The 15,691-nt window shown below is 37.7% G+C and overlaps 1 protein-coding gene across 1 annotated transcript; it reads right to left on the bottom strand.

Annotated features, from left to right (window-relative positions):
- Window positions 1-558: 558 nt before the first annotated feature.
- On the bottom strand, window positions 559-15,226 carry LOC145477953 (alkylglycerol monooxygenase-like). Its single transcript, XM_081455833.1, has 16 exons — window positions 13,546-15,226; window positions 12,296-12,409; window positions 11,373-11,500; window positions 10,840-10,991; window positions 10,551-10,654; window positions 9,999-10,094; window positions 9,291-9,357; window positions 8,206-8,238; window positions 6,279-6,311; window positions 5,779-5,861; window positions 5,358-5,417; window positions 4,278-4,352; window positions 3,838-3,954; window positions 3,616-3,698; window positions 3,063-3,151; window positions 559-2,336 (listed from the first exon to the last, which is right to left on the bottom strand). The coding sequence occupies exons 1-16, from the start codon at window positions 13,552-13,554 to the stop codon at window positions 2,230-2,232; spliced, it is 1,350 nt and encodes a 449-aa protein (XP_081311959.1). The 5' UTR covers window positions 13,555-15,226; the 3' UTR covers window positions 559-2,229.
- Between the last annotated feature and the right edge of the window lie 465 nt (window positions 15,227-15,691).

Here is a 15,691-nt window from a genome sequence, read left to right as displayed (position 1 = left end):
GGTCTTAAAATATTTCTTAATCCATATTGGTTAAAGCAAAATTATTTTGCCAGTAACTCCTATATTGTTGTTTGACGTATTTAGCTATTAAATTTCCTAACCTTGTCAAGGAGTCCCCCGGTAGCCCAGTGGGTTACGTGTCTGACCTGCTGTGCGGTCGGAAGGGCATATATGCGCTCGACACCAGTCGGGGAACTCCGCTTTTATTCTTTTTTTTCTTTTTCCTTTTAACTCAATTTTTTTGTACAATCCTCTTTTCTTCCGTTTGAAGTAAGTTTTCTGTGAAAATCCTTTTTAATAACGGGTATACACTTTAAGCTTCCGTAAAATGCCTAACTAATTATGCCTTCATTCTTTTTAAGCGTTAAAAATTACCTACTAACCAATATGAAGATACGAGAGCCAATGGAACACCAAGCGTTTCACAACACAACTCCCATCCACGTGTAATAGCCGGTTGAAGCTTTGCTCTAACGAGTATATCCTTTAGGGATCTGCCCCTTTTGTACGAGACAATAGGGGGATCTTTGAATATTTTTCTAAGCAATGGTTGTTGTTGAATTAAATGCCAGTTCCGCTTTGGGAAAGAGGCTTAACGTAATTCGGAAATGGCCCGTTGCCTTTATAGCACACAGAAGTACCTCTGTCCTATTTGAAGTGTGGTTGTGTGCAAGACAAAAATCAATCAATTTCGAAAATAGTGAAAATGAGAGCGACTATTGCACAATTGTAGAAGTGTAACATTTCATTTCAAAATACCGTCCAAAATCCTAGTGTTTGATGGGTATGTACATCTTTGGCAATAGGCCACGTTCGATATAGTAAATTTTCTAACATGGCTCCGAGGCTTTCAGGACAAACGTATAAATTTTGTGGTGTTTCTTCTCTTTTGGGAATTGTGAGACAAAAGAGACTTAAAAAAAATTGCAATTTAGACCCGAGAGCCTCGGATCCATTTCAGAACTGATTGATATATCGAACGTGGCCTACTGCACATGCACATTGGAGGTGCCGTATCTATGAAAGTTCAAATTTAGCCGAAAGTTTGACTTGTTTAGCGACCGTAGAGGGAAGGCTCTTCATATTAACAAGCATCGCAGTAAACGTTTTTACCCTTCAAAAACGCCAATCTTGCACATCAGATAAAGAGCCTTCCACACTGTAAAGAGTGTTCAACAAAAACTCTACTTTACTAATTTAGATGCCAAAGTTCAAAGGAATATGTAAAACACACAAGCAGACAAGGTGCAAAAAAATTTGGCAAACAAGGTAAAGTTATAGTGTAGTTTACTGTAATATTTGCTATCTCTTATGAACAATAAGCAACACAGCAATCGTTACCAGAGTCTAGTAAAGCGCAGTCTGCAAGTCCAACAGATGATACCATGTTACTCTGAGGATGGCGCGATCGGAACAAAGACTCCTTCCCAAACCCTGACTTATTATCTCGTTGTGTACACTATCAAATTTCTTTATTTTCCTTTATTTTTTCTCTTATTATTTCTTTTAGCTAAAGCAGATAATACTCTTAAAGTAATAGTACCTCACCCAGATTAGCTTTGCTAGCTGTGAGCTACTAAGGCTTATAAACCTATTATGTACCCGGCAACAAAAGCTACTTGTTACTTGTTGCTATGTTAACATTGCCGATTGCCCTGATGAACATTCACTCTGCCCAGAGACTAGTACATAGTATCTTGACTCTGCTCTTTGACTTCAGTAAGACCGCACGATTTTTACAAAACCAGTGCGATAGATATATGTACTAAAAAATACATTGTCTCGACTTTTGTCTCAAACTAATGCCGCTACCTTGCAGCGATAAGTACCAATTTGAATGTAATTTTGTCGCGGGAATTTTGCACGTCTAAAAATTACTTAAAATATTGTCAAAAATCTAGTTCAAAGCGGAGCTGACACTTTTTCATGGCTACAATCAGTGGCACAAGACAACAGATGAAATTCTGTCTCCGTTCACAGGTTGCTATGTCGTTGAAGTCGCTGTTTAAATAGGCCTAAATAGTTTTCTGTTTGCTGTATTCCTTCGTGTAATATAATTTCTATTTTGAAATTATAATAAAATTTAATCTGCCACATTGCTAGCCCTCTATACTATCTGTTGTGTATCTTCCTATATCAATTTTTTTCGACAGTCCAAATGTTTTTCGTAGCTCAAATCTCCGATTGTCCAAGATAGGTCTCGCTTCTCAGGGTGCGTTGGTAATAGGATCACTGTAGTTTTAATTTGGTTTTGGACACCAAGGAACCTGTTATCCAGAGAAACGTAGATCCAACGAAGATCCCTCTGATCACACCGATGTAGCCAGTGGGAAGAACTGAAAGCATAAAAAAAAAAGGGACGTTAACAATTATTCTCTTTTTTTTCCCCACCCTTAAGATTGAAATTAAAAAAAAGAGATACGTCTGAGCGATCATAGTGACACAAAACTGCTGGCAATTAACTCCGGTTTTTCGTATCGCGAGTATTGCTAGTCTCCCTGGATGTAATGGCATTGCATGTAACCCCTGGTTGCCTTGCAGTTTACAGGTGGAGAGGAGGTAATGTGAGAGTAAAGTGCCTTGCCCAACCCGGAACAAAACACAATGACTCTGACCTCTGCTCGATCCTGGACTGCTCGATCTGGAGTCCAACCAGCTAAGACATCTAAAAGACATAGCTCCGCCATGCGTGCGTGCAGATCGCATTGCAATATCGATTCCCCCATAGAGATATCTAATGAGTATCTCAAGAAATCCTCCGACCAGTAATTTAACTTCTCGTTGAAAACAATTTTTTAAGCAAGATCGATGTACCCTCTAGATATCTTAAAACTGCATTATAATTTCATGCTAAGCTGCAAAAGGTAGACTACTCAAAAGCGTGTCAACCATAGTTAGGAGCACTGACGTCTGGTGCGACAGCAAGTAGAGGCTGGGAAGAACTGGAAATGAGGTGACCGTGGCTTAGGCCAGACAATTAAAATAGGAATCAATAATTCTTCGACCAAAAAGCTCTTTTCCCTTAAAATGCGTTACAGCAAAAATTCTGTGTTGTTATTTACCTCCAGTGTCCAGATTTTGAGATGAAAGCACAAGGTCCACAATCAGGAAAAGAAGACAGCGGAATAACTCCATGTATGGGGCATACCACCTTGGAAGAAAATAAAAGAAAAGGAAACAGAAACAGATATTAAACGATTAGACGTAATAGCAAAAAAGGAACTAAATCCAACTTTCTTTCCAATTTTTATCGCTAATACAACACATTAAATAAAATGCTGCATATTCAAACACCTAGAGTAACGAACCATCACACTTGCTGGACAACTTCATGCATTAATTCACTAGCCAAAACACCAAGCCAGCGCTCTGTGGGCCAATACAGATTTGAGTCTGATAAGCCATGAGCACCACTGCTTTACCGCATGAATTCAAGTTAATTCATCAGTATATTTCGATGATTTTAGTTTCAAGAAAACTAAACATGAATACACAATAAATTATCTTCTCCTGCACGCAACAGCTATGATGTCAATGGAATGCCACCAGTGCACTCCTGTATTACTTCAGATTTGATCTTATAATCATTCCAAGCTGTAGTAATTTAAAACTTACTTGTTATCAAAGAGAGCTCCAATACTTGAAATGGTGAAAATAAAATAAGAAATGACACCAAGAACATTAAGTTGGCTCATTACCTGAAGAGCAAAAAAAGAAAGTTGTGGAATCTTAGTGCACTTTCAAATTCATCAATTCACAGGACCCTGCTTATTTCTCAAGTAATTAAGGTTACATAATTATATTAAAGATCAGAAGCATCTTTTAATTAAAACCTACCATTCTTCTTGCAATCAGAAGCTGATATGCAACAATGGCAACAGCAAAATGCACAAGAACATACAAGTTTCCCCAGTATGTCAAGGAGCTGTCATATTTCTGAATAGGATATTCGATCTACAATAGAAAGAAATCAGAGTCAATATTCATGCTACACTGCTACAGCAAAAAAATTGTCATAATAATCTTGCCTTAATTTAAATGTAACATGCCAAAAGTAGAAACCATGTATATTTGCTTCAATATGTTCAAAGCAAACTCAAATCTGTTTACCCTAAATAGCATGTGCAACGTGCCTGCATGAAGAAAATAATAAAGTACAAAGCATAAATAGGAGCGACGTTTAAGCCACACATTCTTGTTTTCCTGCTCAAATGTATTATCTGGCCACTGCAATTTGCACATTACATTAACTCTTGAGCCTCTACGTGACTAAATACCTCTGGCAGATCTGCAGGATCACCCAAACGAGGCATTCCAGGTGTCCATCCAGGACCTTTGAATAGCACAGACAACTGCCAGAAGAAGTAAATATTTCATTTAGTTATTGAAACAATATTAATGAATTATCTCATACGAATTTACTAACAACTGTCATTTTTTTGTGAGGAAGAAAAAAAATATTTGGGGATTGGAAAATGTGCTGCCTCTTTACTGATAGCAATATTCACTTATAAGCAATTTAATACAATAATTAGATTGTACAACAATCAGTAATTAGTATAAATCTACTAGCATTCTATCACGAATGCTGTTCTCTGATTGGCTACGCTACTCACTATCTATTCGGTGATATATAGTGAGTAGCGTAGCAGTGTGCCCTTGTTAACAAAATGACGGCCACTTCTTGGCGTTTTCGAATTGTCTATGAAGAGGATTTAGATAATGTTTTGGACAACTAGTAGATTTATACTAAAACAATTAGATAATGAACTTGAACTTGAATTTGAACTTATTCACTCTCAATTTCTATGCATGATAGTTGACTCAGGCTGTGCCCTCATCAACTATCATGCGATAGAAATCTTGAGTTCATAATCTAATCAATTGTTTGTTCTCAAGCCTGGATAGAAATGGTAGCAAAAGAGGAACATTAAAGGCTGATTCCCTGGAGGGGACTCCATTGTTTTACACAATGAGTATGCTTGTCAGAAATTTGAAAAATACACTTAAAATGAACCAAAAATCTATCTTTTTTCCGGGGGGGGGGGGGGGGTGTTAATGGCTGAAGTTAATTTTCACCTGCTTCCAGATGCTTATTTACTGGTCAAGTGACAAGGGCTGCCAAAAGTCGTATCCAGAAATAAAAAAAGGAATACAATATAAACTTCTCGTTGGCACAACTACATAGAGCTCCAGAGACTTTGTGGCTTGCTTTGTAAAAAGGGCGTGGCAAACAAGAACATTTAAAATGGTACACTCTGAGCACTGTATCATTTTCAAACATCATTTTCAGACTTTAAAGGCTTGAAGTCCCCTCCCTTGGGAGTCCCTGCTCTCCAGAGTGAATTACAATTTACCTTGTCGTTCAGTCCAGGTGTTTCCCAAAAGGTTTTCCAAATGTGGGAGAAGTGACAAAGCTGTGGAAGGTTTCAGACAGTATAATAAATATACATCTTGAAAACTTGTGAAGCACAATTAATACAGAAGTGCTTACATGCCATCATAAATATTTCTAATGGAATCTAATGGAACATGCCCAGCACATTGCCAAGTTGTATATTAAGCAACTGGGCAAGATTTTGTAAAAAGAAAAGAGCAGTGTATTTAAAAGTCCATTAGACTGCTGCACTTCAGTAGCAGTTATTGCAGTTTTATTTGGAAGCAATTGACTAATAATATCACTAACATAAAAATAGTGATCTTGAGAAGCTAATGTGTGAAAAGCAATCATTGCATGCATTTTGTATCTTACTGAAATGTTATTAACAATGATCTAACCTGAGCCCAAATGGGGTCCCAGCTAGCCAGTGGATGAACCAGACCATAAGCTATTTCTTCATCTGTTTCAGCCTGAAAAGTTCCTATCATAAAGTAAAAACGTCATTAAATTTAAAAATAATTTGTAAACCTCTGTAACCTGTGTGCTTGACATTAAAAGAATTACATAGTCATCTCTCTCTCTCTCTCTCTCTCTCTCTCTCTCTCTCTCTCTCTGACTAAACAGGGCACTCTCTCTAAAGTGACAGCTTCTTTAAGCAAACCCCAGTCTTCATCTCACAGGTTGGTGGTGTCTTGTTTGAGAGCTAACTATAGATCAATCTTTACGAGCAAAAATATATGATGAACATTAGAATCCTACAGGGCCCACATAGAAAATAGCATGTTTGGAAGAGAAGCGTGGGGTGAAGAAACAGCTGAAAAGGATGCCATGATAACTTTTGGTCTTTGGGAAACAACATGAATCATGCATAGCATATGAATGCTTACTAATGACTTACCAAACATTCTGTCCCAGATTATCAATGTTCCACCTAGAATTTGGATATGTGAAAAAATAATGAGTGTGATTTTCAATCAATCAATTGATCAATAATATCATAGTCAAACCTCTATTAAGCACCCACCTATTAAGTGGCCACCCCCCCCCCCCCCATTAAACAGCCAGTTAACAAAGTCCCAAAATTATTGTCACCAAAATACTGTGAATAGAACCCCCATTAACCGGCCACCTCTATTAAGAGGCTGTCTTGATGCCATAGTTTATATTTAATTAACCGCGCGGCCATGGGCCGAGCGCGGTTCATGGTTTACCCGTAATTTTTTTTTTTTCGACTTCTGTGCGAGCAGACCCAAGCTTCCACTCGGCCAAATTTTGAGTCACGCAACCTGTGATGTTTACTCGCCAAAAGCTGTTGAAACATCAATAAATCTCATCTTTCGCGGGAAAAAATTAAAAACCCAGTGCTCGTCAAAAATTATATTTTTTCACCAGAAATTTAGCTCGGAACATATACATATTTATATTCGTTTGAATCGTCCATGAAATGACGTTTTCTGGATATTTTTTCCTTCGGGGTCAACTGAAACCTCCGATTACAAAATCACGCCAAACCCACACGTTGCCAAAAAATCTCTTCAAAACCCTGACTTTGAAGCGATATAACACTTCAGCGTTAATAGCTACCACACATCGGCAGACGGTAAATCTATCCCTTAACAGTCCAGCTTTATCGTTTTAAAATTTCAGCGAAATCGAACAAAACCAGAATTAATTAGAATTTTTTTGTTACCCCACTCCCCAGACTTGACCTAACAAAGGAAGCAACGGTCGCCCATAGCAACTGAAAAACACGAACATAACAAAGCCGACGTTTCGGCCAAAAAACTCCAGAATTATCGCCTGAGAGCTTAAACTTGAATGGGAACATCTTTTTCGAACTTTTTTCAACTGATTTAGACGAAAGACTGGCCTCGGCGGGCTACAAAAGAGACCAAGAGAAAAACAGAACAAGACAGCAAAACAAACCGATAATATTTCATCGCATGGCTTTCGGCACGAAAACGAAAATACAGCTTACTTCTGGATAAATTCAGCCTTAGAAGCCAGCAACCGGTCCCAAATTACTTTCTGTATCCTTACAAATGTCCTGACTTCCATCTCCGAAAGATTTTGCCCCAATTTTGAGCAAATAAACATTTCGTCGACAGTGACCGCCATTACGGTGGCTTGCATACTAAATTAGCTAGCTTGACAAAATTATCCCGTGGGGGGGATATGACGAAAAGAGCTGAAAAATGGCCTGTAATTGGCTAATGATGAGATCATCCCCCTGTCCAAATTTGGTCAGAATTGAAAGTAACGCCAATTTTCTGTCACATTTTCAATCTGTGGTCACTGGAGTGACCAAAATCGATACATCGGTCGGGATAGAGTTTTATTATTAAATTATTTGACTTGTGTGACTACTTTGCTAGCCCTTTACTCGTGGAAAACACCAATTAAATTTAATCATGACGTTTAAGAAAGAAAGCTGTTGTTAATAGTGTTATTATCGTGTCATTTATATCGTTCATGCCCATACATATCCCGAAGAAAGTTCTACAAAGATTAAGACCATTACGTCATCGGAGATTTGTCAACGGCTACCACTGATGGTGCAATAATACAATTTGTGTTGATCAAGTGATGTGATGTCTACAGTAAGAAAAGAATCATCAATAACTGCTTTGGAATGTGCACTGCGTTCCGACGGTAGTGCTAAGCAAACAGTTAAATTTTGAAAGCGCGGTTATAAGATATAACAGATCTTCTTGTTTCATTTTGGGGACCCAGCAAGGGTCATACATTGTCGTGAAACAGGACAGCGCCCAAGGTTTATCACTTTTCAATATCATTAAATAAATGGAAAATTAATATCCACTTACCATAGTTCTTATCAATACAGTATGGATTTCTTCCTGAAAAATTCAAAGGTATACAATCATAGTACCATGTTTCATTTAGCAATAAGCCAATTAGGAAAGGTTTAACAGTGTTAATCATTAACAACTGAGACAGAAACAAATCATTAAGAGTTAGCTTTACATAAGTTCTGAAATACAGGATAGCATTGTCAGGGATTCACTACTCCAAAATGCACTGTGGACATTCCACTCTGACCCATGTCTGGAAAGAATTTTTTAATTTGCTTATTATCACTTTAACATTAGTCTTAGTTTACTGTATATTAGTCACTTGGTTGTACTTAAGTGGCCAATAAAAATATCTTACATGTACATGCACCCTCTACTTCTACACTGAGGAATACTCCATTGACAGGACGGGACTGACTAAAGTCCATCAGTATGATATTGCATGGGTGATGGTGTTGTTAATTTTGTTTGAAGAGAAAAATTAGTCTGGTACTAAACAGCATAAATTATTCAATTAACTGAGGGCATGTGAAGGTAAAAAGTTCCCTAACTAACCAATTTTCTAGGGATAATAAGGATCTGAAAAATCTTGTAAATAATGAATTTAAAGAATTTAGTAAGTGGTATGTGAGTAAGAATATTATTCAAGTGTCAATAATTTGTTGTAGTATTTTTCATGGTTATTGAAGACACTGAGAAAAAATTTTATCTATTAAAAAAAATGAAGTTGGACAAAAAGGTAAAGGTAAAGTCTGCATATAAGCCAAGTGGCTCATCAGGCCCGAGCCTATCCTGCAACTAGGAGCATTTCTACTCCCCCTGGATGGTATGCTAGTCCATTGTAGGGTTACTGCCCCCCAGCATTAAATTTGCCGGTACCAATTTATACACCTGGGTGGAGAGAGGTACTGTGAGAGTGTCTTGCCCAAGAACACAACACAACGTCCCAGGCCAGAGCTCCAACCCAGACTGATTGCTGCAGAGTTGAGTGCACTAACCATGAGGCCACAGCACCTCCCACAAGATGGAGGCTGGACAAATCAACTGCATTTTGCAGTACGTAGCACTGAGGATAATGGATGGAAGGAAACTCTTACCGTGATGAACACGATGATGACTTGGAGTGTTGAGAATGTACTCCAGGGGTCCAAGAGAACGTACAATCTGTGCGTAACAAAATAAAAAACAACATGTGGCTTCGTTGACAAAATCTCCGATAATATTGTCCTCAAAGGTTTAAATGTAAGGGGTTATAGATTTCAAATATTGCTGATCAATTTTGTACAGACCAAGCTTGGCTCAGTCCACTCAGATGCCAGTTTTAGTTTACTTCAGGTAAGTGCGTCATAATACAATTTATTCACAAAATTACTCAATAGTTTGCCCAGATCAAGTGGTTTTTTTCTTGAGTGTTGAAAGTAATTCACTTTGGTTTTGCATTACTACACCAAGCAATTGGCTTAAGAAAAATTCTACCACTCTGTCATCCAATCAGAAGTAAAACTAAAACTCACTCTCGACAAGTTTCCACATTGTCTTTTCCACACTTCACATCAGCTAAATTTAAATACTTTGAATTTTGATTGGTTCACTGGATTTTCTGTGTCCTTTGTGACTGTCCTGTATGATTACTTTGGTTTCCACATGAAAAAAAATTAAAATTGCTCTGATCACTTATTAAGCTTAGTTTCCAATTCACTGATCCCACAATCACTTCTTTGGAAATGCTGACCGACAAATTTCCTTACTAACTCACCCACCACATGATGGTGTTATAGTCAGCTGCAAATAGAAAGAGAAATTACCTCTGTATGAATCCAGAACTGATAAAGCATGTTGAACTGAGAATGGACAAAGAAGATTGAAGGAGGTACTGCCAGGGCTAAGGGCATGTAAAAAATCTGCAACAAGGAGAATTTGAACAACTTAAAATTTTGTTTAAAATGTGCAGCCAACATTCTTCAATAATTAAAAAGTTCTTACATGACTCTCATTTGGACAGAGTTCCTACTTTAAGTTGTCTCAATTTAAAAGGTGCCACCTTGCTACTGTAACGATTAATAGCTAGTACACTGGAATATAGAGTGAAAGTTGATGTCCAGGCTTGAGCCCAAAGCTGGGTTCATTGTGATGCATTCTTGCATGGGCAGCCAAGGTATATAAATGGGTACCAGTGAATTTAACGCTATCAATGGTAAACATATAACTCAGTGATTGATTACAATTCCATCCAGGGGAGTAGAAATACTCTTAGGTTGCTTCATTCTGTGGAAGCTGGAGATACCTGTAAGCAATAGCCTGGTGGGTTACTAGCACAGACCCAATTACTTTTACTTTCACTGCTCTAGACTACTCACCGCAGACGTGTAATTCTGCACTATTGATTGTCTCAGAGCTGTTGTAAGATTATAATCCTCTGAACTATGATGTACTTGATGAGCTGCCCACATAATGTTTATTTCTAAAACAACAAAAGTAAAAACAAGAAACAAAAAACAGAAAAAGTTGAAGTAGATGATCTTAGGACTACTAAAAACAAAATAATAATAGTGTGTGAACCAGAGGCCTTCTTGTCATGAATTTGGATAACTGAATTCTCGCAACAACAGAATTTGTCTCCAACAACTGCATTTACATGTATCTTACCATGTGCAGCTCTGTGGAACCAGTAATAGAGAAAATCTACTCCAACGAAACAAAGGTACCATGTCCCAGGGGAGTCCCATGGCAGTTCTACCAGCTGGAAATTGTTATAAATGAACACATAGAAAACAAGTTCAACACTCAGCACAATTATCCTGTAAAAATAAAAAAGGGACAAATAATTTAATATTTATTTTATTGTTTACACATTGACTAACTATTATATACAATTTCGGACAAAAGTAGTAATCAATGTTGGGAAATGTCACGTTTTTTTCTCAACAAAAAGGGAAAAAAATCACTCATTGTAAGTGGGGGGAGGGCAGAACTTGCTTGGTGTCCCAACTTTTTTGTCTGGGATTAAACTAATATCTTTATTTTATTGTTTGTCTATTTATTAACTATTATCTAAGTTTAAGAGGTACATTATAAGGGGGGAATGCTGATCATGACATTGTGACTAGAATATTCATCAAGTACCACGGTAATGCGATAAATACATGCAATTTGGCACATTAACATTGATATCTTCTTACTTTGACAACTGAGAAAAAACTCCTGCAGCAACTGAACTGAATGCATCATTCAACCTTGCTCGAGGCAGATTGGTGAGAAAACATAATATGTACTCCACTGCAATGGCACCTAAGAAAAATGGAACAGCCTGGCAAGAAAAAATATTGAAATAAAAATTTAAGATTTACTGCATGGACACTATCTACATTTAAATGACAAGCATAAAAACATGCCAGTGGTTTCAATCTGGATCTGATATCTACACTAACAGCTCATCTGAATTACATCCCTAACAATAATCATATAAATTTTACAACAACAAAAGGTAATTAGCTCATTTTAATTTGTGTATCTACTGAGCACAATTAAAATATGAGTGAGGAACTTCTGTACATCGTAGTCCAATAGTGTAAAATCCCATGTTAAAGACTCCCGGTTATAAGCCCTTCTATTTGCTAATAAAGATATTACTCCACATATAAAGCCCCCTTGAATATAAGACCATCTAATGTATAAGTGTGTTCCTCTTGTGTTTTATAAACGTATTATAAATGTAGTAGCTCTACATGTAATGGCATGTAAGCTTTAATTCGTTTCTCAGATATGTTTTACATGTATCTTGCCGTTCTGATACATCTTTTTATTCTGCTTATATGCCTCCCCCCCTGAATATAAGCCACCCCCATTTATAAGCCCACCCAAAACCCCTTATGAAGTTATATAAGCCCAGGGATTTAATGCGGGGTTTAATGGTATGGAAATTATAAAATTCAAACAATTTCTCTGACTGCCAAATTGGACTCGGCCAGCAGTCTTGTCCAATTTTAGATGTCCTTTGATTCTTTTAACTAATTATTTTCAAATTGGGCAGCAGGTAATTAACATTGTTACATAGTTTCTATACTAATAATACCTAAAGATATCAAATGATAATAATGCTCACTTCATTTAGATAGTCTGGCACATCTCCAAGTTTTGCAAAAGAGGCCTCCTGTGGTGACACTGCATACAGAAAGCGGCGCACCCCTTGTATGAATGTCACATTACCAAGAAGAGACTGAAATAGTACATTATTTTATGAAGATTGATATATGTGGACTGGTTACAGTCATTAGAAGTTATAAGATGAATTGCAATCAAGGATTTAAACTACAAATGATACTTGAAAATTCTCTCAAAACTGTACATAATTTCAAGCCTTTAGGCAAGTACAGTTTGAAAGAAATCTGTAATGTCATGAGTAGTGTAAATCCTTAACCACTTGAGCGTCTGTACAATTCCTCATTTATTATATGGCTGAAGAAGTTACTAATTTGCACTGCAGTGCAAATTAGAAATTTACCATAAATCTGCCTGCTCTCAGCCAATCACAATGAAGTTATTTAATCAGTCATATAGATAAACCTCATATTAGCTATAAAATCTTGTTAAGGTTAATATATATATAAGCTTACTCCATTGCTGCTTCTGGTCAAGTCTTTTACGATACTTGTGACTCAAGAGAGGCACAAATTCTTTGGGTGCAAATTAAGGAAAAGACCTAATGTTCTTCAAGAAACTGTTGATCATATATGAACTGTGTCAGCAGCAGCCCTGTAACAATAGATCTGTGACTTCCTGCGCCACTCACCCACACACACACTCTCTAGCTTTCCCTCAGTCCCTGTACCATGGAATACGGGTCTAACCCTTGGTGGTAAGTCTGGAACATTTATTCCAAGGTGGCTCCCCATTGAGCTAGTGACTCTAGTACCACCTGATCTGTACTCTGCATTCCTAGCCTTGCTTCCCTACTACCCAAATCTTGCCCAAATCTTGGACAATACATAATTTAGAGGCTGAATCACGCCGGGCATAAAAATGAACATCATTAAGAGATTCTTTAGACGCTGCCAATCAGGGAGTTTCGATAGTCCAACAATCGTCATGTATTCGTGTTTCTCGAACAAACTCAGCTGAAGTGAAAGTACATTTAATGTATTTCAAATCGACATTTCTTACTCTCAACTTTAGTCCCTTAACTAATCTTGAGAGTTAGAAATGCGGATTTTAAACACATTAAAATTAATGTAAGCTCAAAAGCTTACTTTCACTTCAGCGGATAAACAAACTGACAATTATACTACTCCTGTAGGAATATTGCCATTTGAATTGAACACACGGCAAGCAGAAAATGAACTTTACGGTACTTACCTTGTCCATGACAAAAATTAAGCAAACTTGGATCCCAGTTGCCTTTTCACAGTTAACAAATTATAACATTCTTCCATGGTAATGAGCTCAAACGTGCTGTGCAAAAAACATCGATTACAAAATGGGTCACTCAACAACCGCTGTCCACTGGGACTCCGGGCAGTGAAAAACATCCTCAAGTTTTCCCATCTGGAGAAAATAAAACAAGTAATGTTCGGGAGGCGGGGTTCGGAACCATTTAGAAACAGCAGCTCATGACATAAAAATTCTGCTGAAAGCCTTAATTTTGAAATTTTGGTATGCTTTCAACATTCGTACATATTGTTGCCTTGGCCCCCACGCTTGGTTGCTGTTTCGTTTGTGCCCTTGAATGACCTTGGGGATTGTACACCATTGTGTGTGCTCTCAAGTTCCCGTTTAGCCTGGGCGCAGACGTATTTCCGTTCGTTCCCGTGTTCATTTAGAGGGGAACAAAAATCAGCTAGGCTCTCGCGGCTCTCACGCGCAGGGGGGAGGGGGGAGATTTCATATCAACCATGTTTTATTAATTTTGGCGTTTTTGGCCACCTCGGGCGATCCAGTGGGTTTTAAATCAAGACAGGATATGGCACTACGCTGATTGTAAACTGAGTTGCTTCGAAAAGGTTGTACATAGAATCCAGACTCTATTGATTGCCACTATTGGGAACCACTACTATTGACCACTATTGGTCTTCCGGCAATGGTGGTCAGCAGGGTGCTCAGACGACACATTTACAGTGGAGGTGATTGCAAATTGTATTAGAAGACATATTAAGCAAACGAGACTACTCTTTTTCGCGCATACGAAAAATACAGAACTCACACTCACAAATGGTACATTACCATTTTCAACCGGTGTATGACATTTACAGACTGCAGGCTGCAGTCTGCAGTCTGTATTTAGGCCTAAGTAGCGCTCCGGTTAGCCTGAATATCACTCAGGTTAATCTGGATAGCGCTCAGGTTAGCCTGTTAAGACTGTTCAGTAACAGTTTGCTCTTGATAAAGGAAATGGGAATACGATATAAGCTAAAAATCTATACTGCCTGCAATCTGCAAATGTCATACAACGCCTTTCAAGTCACTTTCAATGGCGTCTGGGATGGAACTTTGCGATTTCAGAAGTGTACGTTATTTATTTGTTTGCTATTTATATTAAATCGCATCTTTTAGAGGGATAATCTTTCATTAAATAGATACGAGTGTTTTATTGGAAAATACACCACTCGTAGATTCGTACGAAACTACATCAAGGGCAGGGACCCGACTGGCGTATTTCCCACGTAATACTGATCCTGACTGATGAAGTCATTTCCCGCTTGTCTTGGCTGTTTGTGCAAAAACTTGCCCACAAACTGGTTACAGTCATTAGTATAAGTCATGAGATGAATGCGAGTGCAATCAAGGATTTAAACCACAAATGATAGTTGAAAATTCTCTCAGAACTTCACATAAAGTTCAAGCCTTTAGGCGAGTGCAGTTTGAAAGAAATTTTTGATGTCATGAGTAGTGTAAATCCTTAACCGCTTGAGCGCCTCTACAATTCCTGGCTGTAACCAGTTTGTCCACAAGTATATTACAGAGTGAGTATATAATAAAAAGAAAATCACATGGTACCTTGGAGGTATGAATCTTATTTTCTGGTGTTAAAAACAACATTTTTTAACTCCTTCGACCACTCGAAAATAAAATTCATATATTAATTTGCGCCACCTTGTAATATCCTTTATATATTCTGGTAAAGGACTATTTATTATACCCCTCAGTTACTATGTGCACTGCGCTTGGTCAATTTAGCGTGCCGTATTCGACTATACGGCCCACTAAAATTCAAAGCTGTGTTTGTTACCAAAATGTTTCGCGATTGCTTTTAAGTTTTTTAGCAAGTAAAGGTAACTGTGAATTAAACTGTGCTACCGACTTAACAACGATTTCAAATTGACTCGTATTGCTAACTTACAGAACGGACCGAAAAGATGAGGTTAATAAGAGGTATGCATTTTATAATTTGGATATTGAGAGGGTTCTTCAGTTGGCCATATCTTGTATTTTCTGTCGTGTTTTTGCAACAGTATGCATATGCATTGTTCGCCAGCAAGAGCGTTCGTGTGGCTATGTCTAGTAG

The sequence above is a fragment of the Orbicella franksi genome, chromosome 1 (genome assembly GCF_964199315.1).
Source record: "Orbicella franksi chromosome 1, jaOrbFran1.1, whole genome shotgun sequence".
Taxonomy (NCBI): Eukaryota; Metazoa; Cnidaria; class Anthozoa; order Scleractinia; family Merulinidae; genus Orbicella; species Orbicella franksi.
The sequence above is the reverse complement of the archived record's forward strand: the minus strand, read 5'-3'. Positions and strand labels throughout refer to the sequence as shown.